Raw genomic sequence first — 16,393 nt, 5'->3', positions numbered from 1 at the left:
TGTTAGCCACCCAGGATAACCCAGGGTAGGGTGGGTTAGCCACCCAGGGTAACCCAGGGTAGGGAGTGTTAGCCACCCAGGATAACCCAGGGTACGGAGTGTTAGCCACCCAGGATAACCCAGGGTAGGGAGTGTTAGCCACCCAGGATAACCCAGGGTTGGGAGTGTTAGCCACCCAGGATAACCCAGGGTAGGGAGTGTTAGCCACCCAGGATAACCCAGGGTAGGGAGTGTTAGCCACCCAGGATAACCCAGGGTAGGGAGTGTTAGTCACCCAGGATAACCCAGGGTAGGGAGTGTTGGCCACCCAGGATAACCCAGGGTAGGGAGTGTTAGCCACCCAGGATAACCCAGGGTAGGGAGTGTTAGCCACCCAGGATAACCCAGGGTTGGGAGTGTTAGCCACCCAGGATAACCCAGGGTAGGGAGTATTAGCCACCCAGGATAACCCAGGGTAGGGAGTGTTGGCCACCCAGGATAACCCAGGGTAGGGAGTGTTAGCCACCCAGGATAACCCAGGGTTGGGAGTGTTAGCCACCCAGGATAACCCAGGGTAGGGAGTGTTAGCCACCCAGGGTAACCCAGGGTAGGGAGTGTTAGCCACCCAGGATAACCCAGGGTAGGGAGTGTTAGCCACCCAGGATAACCCAGGGTAGGGAGGGTTAGCCACCCAGGATAACCCAGGGTTGGGAGTGTTAGCCACCCAGGATAACCCAGGGTAGGGACTGTTAGCCACCCAGGATAACCCAGGGTAGGGAGTGTTAGCCACCCAGGATAACCCAGGGTAGGGAGTGTTAGCCACCCAGGATAACCCAGGGTTGGGAGTGTTAGCCACCCAGGATAACCCAGGGTAGGGAGTGTTAGCCACCCAGGATAACCCAGGGTAGGGAGTGTTAGCCACCCAGGATAACCCAGGGTAGGGAGTGTTAGCCACCCAGGATAACCCAGGGTAGGGAGTGTTAGCCACCCAGGATAACCCAGGGTAGGGAGTGTTAGCCACCCAGGATAACCCAGGGTAGGGAGTGTTAGCCACCCAGGATAACCCAGGGTAGAGAGTGTTAGCCACCCAGGATAACCCAGGGTAGGGAGTGTTAGCCACCCAGGATAACCCAGGGTAGGGAGTGTTAGCCACCCAGGATAACCCAGGGTAGGGAGTGTTAGCCACCCAGGGTAACCCAGGGTAGGGAGTGTTAGCCACCCAGGATAACCCAGGGTAGGGAGTGTTAGCCACCCAGGATAACCCAGGGTAGGGAGTGTTAGCCACCCAGGATAACCCAGGGTAGGGAGTGTTAGCCACCCAGGATAACCCAGGGTAGGGAGTGTTAGCCACCTAGGATAACCCAGGGTAGGGAGTGTTAGCCACCCAGGATAACCCAGAGTAGGGAGTGTTAGCCACCCAGGATAACCCAGGGTAGGGAGTGTTAGCCACCCAGGATAACCCAGGGTTGGGAGTGTTAGCCACCCAGGATAACCCAGGGTAGGGAGTGTTAGCCACCCAGGATAACCCAGGGTAGGGAGTGTTAGCCACCCAGGATAACCCAGGGTAGGGAGTGTTAGCCACCCAGGATAGAGTGGGTTAGCCACCCAGGATAACCCAGGGTAGGGAGTGTTAGCCACCCAGGATAACCCAGGGTAGGGTGGGTTAGCCACCCAGGATAACACAAGAAAGTCAGTACGTCATCACGGACGGTCTTATTACCATTGTGGTCCTTCAGTCTTGTCCCCCAGGATGCCACCCACACCAGTCACCTAACACCCAGGTACCTATTTATTGCTAGGTGAACGAGGACAGCATGTGTAAGGAAACACGCCCAATGTTCCCACCGGTACCGGGGATCGAACCACGGACACTGAGTGTGTGAGGCTAGAGCGTTACCTTCCAGGCCACTGACCAACTTGAATAGAGATGAACCAGCTGGCTCGAGGCGGTGATCTGAGGCAAGTACAGGTAACAAACATGTATTTGTGTGCAGTAATCGCGAACCAGCCATACAAGATAACCACAGGCCTTTCGTCTTGCAATCAACACATCATCAGGAGCTTGCAATGTTGAAGAAATGAGCAGGAAGTTCAGATAGAGTCGTTCAGAGGAACGACTCTGCTTGAGCCATTCCTCTGAATGAATGGGAGGTGTGGAGGGAGGGGGCTACTGCCCTCCATGGAGGGTTGGAAGGGGGCTACTGCCCTCCATGGATGATGGAAAGGGGCCTACTACCCTCCATGGTGGATAAGTAGGGGCCTACTGCCCTCCATGGACGATGAGGAGGGGCCTACTACACTCCATGGTGGATGAGGAGGGGCCTACTACACTCCATGGTGGATGAGGAGGGGCCTACTACCCTCCATGGTGGATGGGGAGGGGCCTACTACCCTCCATGGTGGATGGGGAGGGGCCTACTACACTCCATGGTGGATGAGGAGGGGCCTACTACACTCCATGGTGGATGAGGAGGGGCCTACTACACTCCATGGTGGATGAGGAGGGGCCTACTACACTCCATGGTGGATGAGGAGGGGCCTACTACCCTCCATGGTGGATGGGGAGGGGCCTACTACCCTCCATGGTGGATGGGGAGGGGCCTACTACACTCCATGGTGGATGAGGAGGGGAATACTACCCTCCATGGTGGATGGGGAGGGGCCTACTACCCTCCATGGTGGATGAGGAGGGGCCTACTACCCTCCATGGTGGATAAATAGGGGCCTACTACCCTCCATGGACGATGAGGAGGGGCCTACTACACTCCATGGTGGATGGGGAGGGGCCTACTACACTCCATGGTGGATGAGGAGGGGCCTACTACACTCCATGGTGGATGGGGTGGGGCCTACTACCCTCCATGGTGGATGGGGAGGGGCCTACTACACTCCATGGTGGATGAGGAGGGGCCTACTACCCTCCATGGTGGATGGGGAGGGGCCTACCACCCTCCATGGTGGATGAGGAGGGGCCTACTACCCTCCATGGTGGATAAATAGGGGCCTACTACCCTCCATGGACGATGAGGAGAGGCCTACTACACTCCATGGTGGATGGGGAGGGGCCTACTACACTCCATGGTGGATGAGGAGGGGCCTACTACACTCCATGGTGGATGGGGAGGGGCCTACTTCCCTCCATGGTGAATGAGGAGGGGCCTACTACCCTCCATGGTGGATAAGTAGGGGCCTACTACCCTCTATGGTGGATGGGGAGGGGCCTACTACACTCCATGGTGGATGAGGAGGGGCCTACTACCCTCCATGGTGGATGGGGAGGGGCCTACTACCCTCCATGGTGGATGAGGAGGGGCCTACTACCCTCCATGGTGGATGAGGAGGGGCCTGCTACCCTCCATGGTGGATGGGGAGGGGCCTACTACCCTCCATGGTGGATGGGGAGGGGCCTACTACATCCATGGTGGATGAGGAGGGGCCTACTACCCTCCATGGTGGATGGGGAGGGGCCTACTACCCTCCATGGTGGATGGGGAGGAGCCTACTACCCTCCATGGTGGATGAGGAGGGGCCTACTACCCTCAATGGTGGATGAGGAGGGCCCTACTACCCTCCATGGTGGATGAGGAGGGCCCTACTACCCTCCATGGTGGATGAGGAGGGCCCTACTACCCTCCATGGTGGATGTGGAGGGGACTACTACCCTCCATGGTGAATGAGGAGGGCCCTACTACCCTCCATGGTGGATGAGGAGGGGCCTACTACCCTCCATGGTGGATGAGGAGGGGACTACTACCCTCCATGGTGGATGTGGAGGGGACTACTACCCTCCATGGTGGATGAGGAGGGGACTACTACACTCCATGGTGGATGAGGAGGGGACTACTACCCTCCATGGTGGATGGGGAGGGGCCTACTACCCTCCATGGTGGATGAGGAGGGCCCTACTACCCTCCATGGTGGATGGGGAGGGGCCTACTACCCTCCATGGTGGATGAGGAGGGCCCTACTACCCTCCATGGTGGATGAGGAGGGGACTACTACCCTCCATGGTGGATGAGGAGGGCCCTACTACCCTCCATGGTGGATGTGGAGGGGACTACTACCCTCCATGGTGGATGTGGAGGGGCCTACTACCCTCCATGGTGGATGGGGAGGGGCCTACTACCCTCCATGGTGGATGTGGAGGGGACTACTACCCTCCATGGTGGATGAGGAGGGGACTACTACCCTTCATGGTGGATGGGGAGGGGCCTACTACCCTCCATGGTGGATGTGGAGGGGACTACTACCCTCCATGGTGGATGGGGAGGGGACTACTACCCTCCATGGTGGATGAGGAGGGGACTACTACCCTTCATGGTGGATGGGGAGGGGACTACTACCCTCCATGGTGGATGTGGAGGGGACTACTACCCTCCATGGTGGATGTGGAGGGGACTACTACCCTCCATGGTGGATGTGGAGGGGACTACTACCCTTCATGGTGGATGGGGAGGGGACTACTACCCTCCATGGTGGATGAGGAGGGGACTACTACCCTTCATGGTGGATGGGGAGGGAACTACTACCCTCCATGGTGGATGTGGAGGGGACTACTACCCTCCATGGTGGATGTGGAGGGGACTACTACCCTCCATGGTGGATGTGGAGGGACTACTACCCTCCATGGTGGATGTGGAGGGGACTACTACCCTCCATGGTGGATGTGGAGGGGCCTACTACCCTCCATGGTGGATGTGGAGGGGCCTACTACCCTCCATGGTGGATGTGGAGGGGCCTACTACCCTCCATGGTGGATGTGGAGGGGACTACTACCCTCCATGGTGGATGAGGAGGGGACTACTACCCTTCATGGTGGATGAGGAGGGGACTACTACCCTTCATGGTGGATGGGGAGGGGACTACTACCCTCCATGGTGGATGGTGAGGGGACTACTACCCTCCATGGTGGATGGGGAGGGGCCTACTACCCTCCATGGTGGATGAGGAGGGCCCTACTACCCTTCATGGTGGATGTGGAGGGGACTACTACCCTCCATGGTGGATGTGGAGGGGACTACTACCCTCCATGGTGGATGTGGAGGGGACTACTACCCTCCATGGTGGATGTGGAGGGGACTACTACCCTCCATGGTGGATGTGGAGGGGACTACTACCCTCCATGGCGGATGTGGAGGGGACTACTACCCTCCATGGTGGATGTGGAGGGGACTACTACCCTCCATGGTGGATGTGGAGGGGCCTACTACCCTCCATGGTGGATGTGGAGGGGACTACTACCCTCCATGGTGGATGTGGAGGGGACTACTACCCTCCATGGTGGATGTGGAGGGGACTACTACCCTCCATGGTGGATGTGGAGGGGACTACTACCCTCCATGGTGGATGTGGAGGGGACTACTACCCTCCATGGTGGATGTGGAGGGGACTACTACCCTCCATGGTGGATGTTAAGGGGACTACTACCCTCCATGGTGGATGTGGAGGGGACTACTACCCTCCATGGTGGATGAGGAGGGGACTACTACCCTCCATGGCGGATGTGGAGGGGACTACTACCCTCCATGGTGGATGTTAAGGGGACTACTACCCTCCATGGTGGATGTGGAGGGGACTACTACCCTCCATGGTGGATGAGGAGGGGACTACTACCCTCCATGGCGGATGTGGAGGGGACTACTACCCTCCATGGTGGATGAGGAGGGGACTACTACCCTCCATGGTGGATGAGGAGGGGACTACTACCCTCCATGGTGGATGAGGAGGGGACTACTACCCTCCATGGTGGACGGGGAGGGGCCTTCTACCCTTCATGGTCCGTGGGGAGGGGCCTACTACCCTTCATGGTCCGTGGGGAGGGGCCTACTACCCTTCATGGTCCGTGGGGAGGGGCCTACTACCCTTCATGGTCCGTGGGGAGGGGCCTACTACCCTTCATGGTCCGTGGGGAGGGGCCTACTACCCTTCATGGTCCGTGGGGAGGGGCCTACTACCCTTCATGGTCCGTGGGGAGGGGCCTACTACCCTCCATGGTGGATGGGGTTCAAACTAGCTGAGTCAAGTCTTTGATCCACCGACCTTAATTATACTGACCACCGACACACTCCCTCCCTCCTCCTTTCCCTCCCCCTCCCTCCAACTCCATCATCCCCACCTTTACCTCTCCTTCGTTCCTCCCTCTAGTTAATTCCTCCATCACCCCTCTCCATCTTTATTTGACTTTTCTGGTGTAATGTTAATTTACAAATCATCTTACCATATAAGATAATTTACAAATTATCTTACCATGTAAGATAATTTACAAATTATCTTTCGTGAATTCTCACATTGTGTGAGAAGTGACGAATGCGCTGCGAATTTCACTATAACAATCTACCTATTTACTGTTACAAAAAGAGGAGTTGCTGGTTACACAACACAAGAGTGTGGAGAACCCCGGGGAATTTGCTGGGTTACACAACACAAGCGAGTGAAGAACCCCGGGGAATTTGCTGGTTACACAACACAAGCGAGTGGAGAACCCCGGGGAATTTGCTGGTTACACAACACAAGCGAGTGAAGAACCCCGGGGAATTTGCTGGTTACACAACACAAGCGAGTGAAGAACCCCGGGGAATTTGCTGGTTACACAACACAAGAGAGTGGAGAACCCCGGGGAATTTGCTGGTTACACAACACAAGAGAGTGGAGAACCCCGGGGAATTTGCTGGGTTACACAACACAAGAGTGTGGAGAACCACGGGGAATTTGATGGGTTACACAACACAAGAGTGTGGAGAACCACGGGGAATTTGCTGGGTTACACAACACAAGAGAGTGGAGAACCCCGAGGAGTTTGCTGGGTTACACAACACAAGAGTGTGGAGAACCACGGGGAATTTGCTGGGTTACACAACACAAGAGTGTGGAGAACCCCGGGGAGTTTGCTGGGTTACACAACACAAGAGTGTGGAGAACCCCGAGGAGTTTGCTGGGTTACACAACACAAGCGAGTGGAGAACCCCGAGGAGTTTGCTGGGTTACACAACACAAGAGTGTGGAGAACCCCGGGGAGTTTGCTGGGTTACACAACACAAGAGTGTGGAGAACCCCGGGGAATTTGCTGGGTTACACAACACAAGAGTGTGGAGAACCACGGGGAATTTGCTGGGTTACACAACACAAGAGTGTGGAGAACCACGGGGAATTTGCTGGGTTACACAACACAAGAGTGTGGAGAACCACGGGGAATTTGCTGGGTTACACAACACAAGAGTGTGGAGAACCCCGGGGAATTTGCTGGGTTACACAACACAAGAGTGTGGAGAACCACGGGGAATTTGCTGGGTTACACAACACAAGAGTGTGGAGAACCACGGGGAATTTGCTGGGTTACACAACACAAGCGAGTGAAGAACCCCTGGGAACTTGCTGGTTACACAACACAAGCGAGTGAAGAACCCCGGGGAATTTGCTGGTTACACAACACAAGCGAGTGAAGAACCCCGGGGAATTTGCTGGTTACACAACACAAGCGAGTGAAGAACCCCGGGGAATTTGCTGGTTACACAACACAAGCGAGTGAAGAACCCCGGGGAATTTGCTGGTTACACAACACAAGCGAGTGAAGAACCCCGGGGAATTTGCTGGGTTACACAACACAAGAGTGTGGAGAACCACGGGGAATTTGCTGGGTTACACAACACAAGCGAGTGGAGAACCCCGGAGAATTTGCTGGGTTACACAACACAAGAGTGTGGAGAACCACGGGGAATTTGCTGGGTTACACAACACAAGAGTGTGGAGAACCCCGGGGAATTTGCTGGGTTACACAACACAAGCGAGTGGAGAACCCCGGGGAATTTGCTGGGTTACACAACACAAGAGTGTGGAGAACCCCGGGGAATTTGCTGGGTTACACAACACAAGAGTGTGGAGAACCACGGGGAATTTGCTGGGTTACACAACACAAGAGTGTGGAGAACCACGGGGAATTTGCTGGGTTACACAACACAAGAGTGTGGAGAACCACGGGGAATTTGCTGGGTTACACAACACAAGAGTGTGGAGAACCACGGGGAATTTGCTGGGTTACACAACACAAGAGTGTGGAGAACCACGGGGAATTTGGTGGGTTACACAACACAAGCGAGTGGAGAACCACGGGGAATTTGCTGGGTTACACAACACAAGAGTGTGGAGAACCACGGGGAATTTGCTGGGTTACACAACACAAGAGTGTGGAGAACCACGGGGAATTTGCTGGGTTACACAACACAAGAGTGTGGAGAACCACGGGGAATTTGCTGGGTTACACAACACAAGAGTGTGGAGAACCACGGGGAATTTGCTGGGTTACACAACACAAGAGTGTGGAGAACCACGGGGAATTTGCTGGGTTACACAACACAAGAGTGTGGAGAACCACGGGGAATTTGCTGGGTTACACAACACAAGCGAGTGGAGAACCACGGGGAATTTGCTGGGTTACACAACACAAGAGTGTGGAGAACCACGGGGAATTTGCTGGGTTACACAACACAAGAGTGTGGAGAACCCCGAGGAGTTTGCTGGGTTACACAACACAAGAGTGTGGAGAACCACGGGGAATTTGGTGGGTTACACAACACAAGCGAGTGGAGAACCACGGGGAATTTGCTGGGTTACACAACACAAGCGAGTGGAGAACCCCGGGGAATTTGCTGGGTTACACAACACAAGCGAGTGGAGAACCCCGGGGAATTTGCTGGTTACACAACACAAGCGAGTGGAGAACCCCGGGGAATTTGCTGGGTTACACAACACAAGCGAGTGGAGAACCCCGGGGAATTTGCTGGGTTACACAACACAAGCGAGTGGAGAACCCCGGGGAATTTGCTGGGTTACACAACACAAGCGAGTGGAGAACCCCGGGGAATTTGCTGGGTTACACAACACAAGCGAGTGGAGAACCACGGGGAATTTGCTGGGTTACACAACACAAGCGAGTGGAGAACCACGGGGAATTTGCCGTGTTACACAACGGTAAACAATATGATGTTCAATGAGGACAAATTCCAACTACTCCGTTATGGAAAACTGGAGGAGATAATAACTAGAACAGAGTATACTACTGACTCCGGCCATACAATAAGCGGAAAAATAATGTAAGGGACCTGGGAGTAGTAATGTCTGAGGATCTCACTTTCAAGGATCACAACAGTGCCACGATCGCTCGTGCAAAGAAAATGATAGGATGGATAATGAGAACTTTCAAAACGAGAGATGCCAAGCCCATGATGATCCTTTTCAAATCACTTGTTCTCTCTAGGCTGGAATACTGCTGTACATTAACATCTCCATTCAAAGCAGGTGAAATCGCAGATCTAGAGAGTGTACAGAGATCCTTTACTGCACGTATACGTTCTGTCAAGCACCTTAACTACTGGGAACGCTTGGAAGCACTTGACTTGTACTCGTTGGAACGCAGGAGGGAGAGATATATCATAATCTACACTTGGAAAATCTTGGAAGGAATGGTCCCAAATCTGCACACAGAAATCACTCCCTACGAAAGTAAAAGACTGGGCAGGCGATGCAAAATGCCCCCAATAAAAAGTAGGGGCGCCATTGGTACGCCATTGGGCCCAAAACTGTTCAACAGCCTCCCATCAAGCATTAGGGGAATTGCCAATAAGCCCCTGGCTGCCTTCAAGAGAGAGCTGGACAGATACCTAAAGTCAGTGCCGGATCAGCCGGGCTGTGGCTCGTACGTTGGACTGCGTGCGGCCAGCAGTAACAGCCTAGTTGATCAGGCCCTGATCCATCGGGAGGCCTGGTCATGGACCGGGCCGCGGGGGCGTTGATCCCCGGAATAACCTCCAGGTAACCTCCAGGTAACACAAGCGAGTGGAGAACCCCGGGGAATTTGCCGTGTTACACAACACAAGCGAGTGGAGAATCCCGGGGAATTTGCCGTGTTACACAACACAAGCGAGTGGAGAACCCCTGGGAATTTGCCGTGTTACACAACACAAGCGAGTGGAGAACCCCTGGGAATTTGCCGTGTTACACAACACAAGCGAGTGGAGAACCCCTGGGAATTTGCCGTGTTACACAACACAAGCGAGTGGAGAACCCCGGGGAATTTGCCGTGTTACACAACACAAGCGAGTGGAGAACCCCGGGGAATTTGCCGTGTTACACAACACAAGCGAGTGGAGAACCCCGGGGAATTTGCCGTGTTACACAACACAAGCGAGTGGAGAACCCCGGGGAATTTGCCGCGTTACACAACACAAGCGAGTGAAGAACCCCGGGGAATTTGCCGTGTTACACAACACAAGCGAGTGAAGAACCCCGGGGAATTTGCCGTGTTACACAACACAAGCGAGTGGAGAACCCCGGGGAATTTGCCGTGTTACACAACACAAGCGAGTGGAGAACCCCGGGGAATTTGCCGTGTTACACAACACAAGCGAGTGAAGAACCCCGGGGAATTTGCCGTGTTACACAACACAAGCGAGTGGAGAACCCCGGGGAATTTGCCGTGTTACACAACACAAGCGAGTGGAGAACCCCGGGGAATTTGCCGTGTTACACAACACAAGCGAGTGGAGAACCCCGGGGAATTTGCCGTGTTACACAACACAAGCGAGTGGAGAACCCCGGGGAATTTGCCGTGTTACACAACACAAGCGAGTGGAGAACCCCGGGGAATTTGCCGTGTTACGCAACACAAGCGAGTGAAGAACCCCGGGGAATTTGCCGTGTTACACAACACAAGCGAGTGGAGAACCCCGGGGAATTTGCCGCGTTACACAACACAAGCGAGTGAAACCCCGGGGAATTTGCCGTGTTACACAACAAGCGAGTGAAGAACCCCGGTGAATTTGCCGTGTTACACAACACAAGCGAGTGGAGAACCCCGGGGAATTTGCCGTGTTACACAACACAAGCGAGTGGAGAACCCCGGGGAATTTGCCGTGTTACACAACACAAGCGAGTGGAGAACCCCGGGGAATTTGCCGTGTTACACAACACAAGCGAGTGGAGAACCCCGGGGAATTTGCCGTGTTACACAACACAAGCGAGTGAAGAACCCCGGGGAATTTGCCGTGTTACACAACAAGCGAGTGGAGAACCCCGGGGAATTTGCCGTGTTACACAACACAAGCGAGTGGAGAACCCCGGGGAATTTGCCGTGTTACACAACACAAGCGAGTGGAGAACCCCGGGGAATTTTCCGTGTTACACAACAAGCGAGTGAAGAACCCCGGGGAATTTTCCGTGTTACACAACAAGCGAGTGGAGAACCCCGGGGAATTTGCCGTGTTACACAACACAAGCGAGTGGAGAACCCCGGGGAATTTGCCGTGTTACAGAACACAAGCGAGTGGAGAACCCCGGGGAATTTTCCGTGTTACACAACACAAGCGAGTGGAGAACCCCGGGGAATTTGCCGTGTTACACAACACAAGCGAGTGGAGAACCCCGGGGAATTTGCCGTGTTACACAACACAAGCGAGTGAAGAACCCCGGGGAATTTGCCGTGTTACACAACACAAGCGAGTGGAGAACCCCTGGGAATTTGCCGCGTTACACAATACAAGCGAGTGGAGAACCCCGGGGAATCTGCCGTGTTACACAACACAAGCGAGTGAAGAACCCCGGGGAATTTGCCGTGTTACACAACAAGCGAGTGAAGAACCCCGGGGAATTTGCCGTGTTACACAACAAGCGAGTGGAGAACCCCGGGGAATTTGCCGTGTTACACAACAAGCGAGTGAAGAACCCCGGGGAATTTGCCGTGTTACACAACAAGCGAGTGGAGAACCCGGGGAATTTGCCGTGTTACACAACAAGCGAGTGGAGAACCCGGGGAATTTGCCGTGTTACACAACACAAGCGAGTGAAGAACCCCGGGGAATTTGCCGTGTTACACAACAAGCGAGTGAAGAACCCCGGGGAATTTGCCGTGTTACACAACAAGCGAGTGAAGAACCCCGGGGAATTTGCCGTGTTACACAACAAGCGAGTGGAGAACCCCGGGGAATTTGCCGTGTTACACAACAAGCGAGTGGAGAACCCCGGGGAATTTGCCGTGTTACACAAGCGAGTGGAGAACCCCGGGGAATTTGCCGTGTTACACAAAATATGTAGCTTGTGACAGTGTTCTCTTTCTATGTTTAGTATAAAACACCTTCTTAATAAGCTTTTAGTAAATTATAACCAGAAGACAATACTCCGATAAAATAATAATTCAATATTAACGTGTCTTAAAAAATGTAACATAAATACCCTCTTTCTCGTTGAAAAATACAGAATGGCACTTTTGAGTACAATAATAATTAAGGCCATAAGGTTAATAATTCAATTTATTAACATTTAGTTAAAGTGATATTACCATTGTTACATTACCATTGTTACATTATCATTGTTACATTACCATTGTTACAAGTCGTAATTAACCATATATACATATACCCAGGGGTTTCAATCACTGACAAATGTCTCACTATAGGTCGACTCTATATGTACAAGTCTAAATTGTACATCTGTCCTCGAATAATTACTGACTTCGAGTACGGTGATCCACGAAGTAAGAAGCTAACCTAGAGAAAGACACATTTATCAAAGCATAACAAGTGATCTTAACGAAGCAGGTACAAGACACAGCCAAGATCTTCAAGACTACCGTAATACGTAGAGGTCACAGTTAAATCCACTGAATGACTTATAACGTTAGAAAAACTCGCAACTTTAGTAGATATCAAAATCTCTAAGTCTAGAACTAACTCTGTCTAGAAAGAGGTTCCGTCTCTAACCCAAAACTTGATTCTAATCAAACTTAGAGGAGAAGGAGTTGTTACCAAGGTTAGAGGTAGCCTGGTACTCAGGCAACGAGATGTTACCAAGGCCAGAGGCAGGCTGGTACTCAGGCAACGAGATGTTACCAAGGCTAGACGTAGGCTAGTACTCAGGCAACGAGATGTTACCAAGGCTAGAGGTAGGCTAGTACTCAGGCAACGAGATGTTACCAAGGCTAGAGGTAGGCTAGTACTCAGGCAACGAGATGTTACCAAGGCTAGAGGTAGGCTAGTACTCAGGCAACGAGATGTTACCAAGGCTAGAGGTAGGCTGGTACTCAGGCAACGAGATGTTACCAAGGCTAGAGGTAGGCTAGTACTCAGGCAACGAGATGTTACCAAGGCTAGAGGTAGGCTAGTACTCAGGCAACGAGAAGTTACCCAGGCTAGAGGTAGGCTGGTACTCAGGCAACGAGATGTTACCAAGGCTAGAGGTAGGCTAGTACTCAGGCAACGAAATGTTACCAAGGCTAGAGGTAGGCTAGTACTCAGGCAACGAGATGTTACCAAGGCTAGAGGTAGGCTGGTACTCAGGCAACGAGATGTTACCAAGGCTAGACGTAGGCTAGTACTCAGGCAACGAGATGTTACCAAGGCTAGAGGTAGGCTAGTAGTCAGGCAACAACTTTAAGCCAGACGTCAACTTGATTCGTGAGACACCTACCGGAGAGACCGATTGACTCTTAACTATTTTATGGTAGTTAGCACAGCAGTTCCCGACTTAACTAAATAAAACACATCCTACCTATATACATACCTAAATAATATAAGGTCAGGTAATATTAAAAGCAAGATAACTTCATTTTTAGCTATTAATGAAGATACACAATATAATATCAAGTGAAAACGAAAAAAATATACATAAAATAACAAATATACCTCGAGTCCCATGCAAGAGATCCAACATCTATATACATGTATATACAGTGGACCCCCGGTTAACGATCACCTCCGAATGCGACCAATTATGTAAGCGTATTTATGTAAGTGCGTTTGTAAGTGTATGTTTGGGGATCTGAAATGGACTAATCTACTTCACAATATTCCTTATGGGAAGAAATTCGGTCAGTACTGGCACCTGAACATACTTCTGGAGTGAAAAAATATCGTTAACCGGGGGTCCACTGTATATCTATCTACCTACCCATCTATCTATCTGTGTATCTATCACACTGCACACATTAACAAGTAACTCAGCTAATGATAAATGTTCCAGTATTCAATGCGTAATATTCGCTCTTCATTATCATTTCCTAACTTATTCAATCTCCTGTTTTTTTTTTTTTTTTTTGCTAATGTCCCGGGAGTCACCAGAGCAGTTCAATAACAGTAATGAACAGCTCTGAACTTTGGCTGAACATGTCGCCGACATTTGATGAACACTTGGGAAAATTTTGTGCTTTAGAGAAAAAATATGAACAAGTCAATTATTAAGAGTGTGTGTGTGTACTCACCTAATTGTGGCTGCAGGGGTCGGGACTCAGCTCCCGACGCCGCCTCTTCACTGATTGCTATTAGGTCCTCTCTCTCCCTGCTCCATGAGCTTTATCATACTTCATCTTAAAACTATGTATGGTTCCTGCCTCCACTACATCACTGCCAGACTGTTCCACTTCCTGACAACTCTGTGACTGAAGAAATACTTCCTAATATCCCCGTGATTCATCTGAGTCTTCAACTTCAGTTGTGACCCCTTGTTGCTGTGTCACATCTCTGGAACATCCTGTCTCTGTCTACCTTCTCTATTCCTTACAGCATTTTATGTCATTATCATATCCCCCCTCCCTCCTGTTCTCCAGTGTCGTTAGGTCGAGTTCCCTTAACCTCTCCTCATATGAGTGTACTCACATAAGAAATAAGAAAGAAGGAACACTCCAGCAGGCCTACTGGCCCATGCGAGGCAGGTCCAAGTCTCCCACTGGATTAAGCCAATGACCCAACCTAATCAGGTCAGGTCACATTCACTTAAGGAAGGAGCACGGCATCAGATCTAGTAGCACAAGCTAGTCAGGTCCGACTCACACCCACTCATGTATTTATCTAACCTATTTTTAAAAGTACACAACGTTTTAGCTTCTCTGACGATACTCGGGAGTTTGTTCCACTCATCCACAACTCTGTTACCAAACCAGTGTTTTCCTATATCCTTCCTGAATCTGAATTTTTCTAATTTAAAGCCACTGCTGCGAGTCCTGTCTTGGCTAGATATTTTTAGCATGCTATTTACATCCTCTATTTATTCCTGTTTTCCATTTATACACCTCAATCATATCCCTCTAATTCTACGCCTTTCTAGAGGGTGCAGATTCAGGGCCTCAGTCTATCCTCATAGGGAAGATTTCTGATACATGGGATCAACTTTGTCACCCTCCTTTGTACATTTTCCAGAGCATTTATATCCATTCTGTAATACGGTGACCAGAACTGTGCAGCATAATCTAAATGAGGCCTAACCAAGGATGTATAGAGTTGAAGAACAACCTGAGGACTCCTATTATTTATGCTTCTTGATATAAAGCCAAGGATTCTATTAGCTTTATTGCGAACACTTATGCACTGTTGTCTTGGTTTCAGATTACTGCTAACCAGAACTCCTAAATCTTTTTCGCAATCCGTAATATTAAGATCTACATTATTTAGTTTATATGTGGCATGGTTATTGTCCTGTCCAACATTTAGAACTTTGCATTTGTCTATATTAAACTGCATCTGCCACCTCTCCGACCACTGCATCAGTCTATTCAAATCTTCCTGGAGTGCTCGAATGTCCTCGTCAGAATGAATTCGACGGCCTAATCTGGTGTCATCGGCAAACTTGCTCATGTCGTTCCTTATTCCCTCATCTATGTCGTTTATGTAGATTGTGAACAGCAGGGGGCCCAACACTGACCCCTGTGGAACACCGCTCGTGACGCTTCCCCACTCTGATTTCTCCCCATTTATGCAAACTCTCTGCTGCCTGTCAACCATGCCTAACTGTACTCACCTAATTGTGGTTGCAGGGGTCGATTCATGGCTCCTGGCCCTGCCTCTTCACTGGTCGCTGCTAGGTCACTCCCTGTGTGTGTGTATTGAGTTATTATAATAATAGTAATAATAATAGAAATAATAATAATAATAATAATAATAATAATAATAATAATAATAATAATAATTATTATTATTATTATTATTGTGAACTATCATCACAATGAACAATTTGTAAGAACAATGAACAATCGCTTATAAAGGTGATACAAAAAACTTAATTATTTTAATAATTAATATAATCGTAATTATTATAATTACAATTTATACATCATAGCATATTAAATAACTGTTGAAACAGCTGACTGGTTGAAACAGCTGACTGGTTGAAACACCTGACTGGTTGAAACACCTGACTGGTTGAAACACCTGACTGGTTGAAACACCTGACTGGTTGAAACACCTGACTGGTTGAAACACCTGACTGGTTGAAACACCTGACTGGTTGAAACACCTGACTGGTTGAAACACCTGACTGGTTGAAACACCTGACTGGTTGAAACACCTGACTGGTTGAAACACCTGACTGGTTGAAACACCTGACTGGTTGAAACACCTGACTGGTTGAAACACCTGACTGGTTGAAACAGCTGACTGGT

General features: G+C 50.9%; 1 protein-coding gene across 1 annotated transcript in view; it reads right to left on the bottom strand.

Moving 5' to 3' along the window:
* nkd (naked cuticle) overlaps positions 1-15,796 on the bottom strand; it is a 147,838-nt gene extending 132,042 nt beyond the window's left edge. The window contains exon 1 of the mRNA XM_070082648.1: positions 15,754-15,796. Within this exon, the coding sequence (XP_069938749.1) occupies positions 15,754-15,781 (28 nt within the window). The 5' untranslated portion in view covers positions 15,782-15,796. The remainder of the gene's footprint in view (positions 1-15,753) is intronic.
* Positions 15,797-16,393: the final 597 nt, after the last annotated feature.

The sequence above is a fragment of the Cherax quadricarinatus genome, chromosome 7, assembly GCF_038502225.1.
Source record: "Cherax quadricarinatus isolate ZL_2023a chromosome 7, ASM3850222v1, whole genome shotgun sequence".
In the NCBI taxonomy this organism is placed as follows: Eukaryota; Metazoa; Arthropoda; class Malacostraca; order Decapoda; family Parastacidae; genus Cherax; species Cherax quadricarinatus.
Note: the sequence above shows the minus strand (reverse complement) of the source record. Positions and strands in the feature narration are given on the sequence as shown.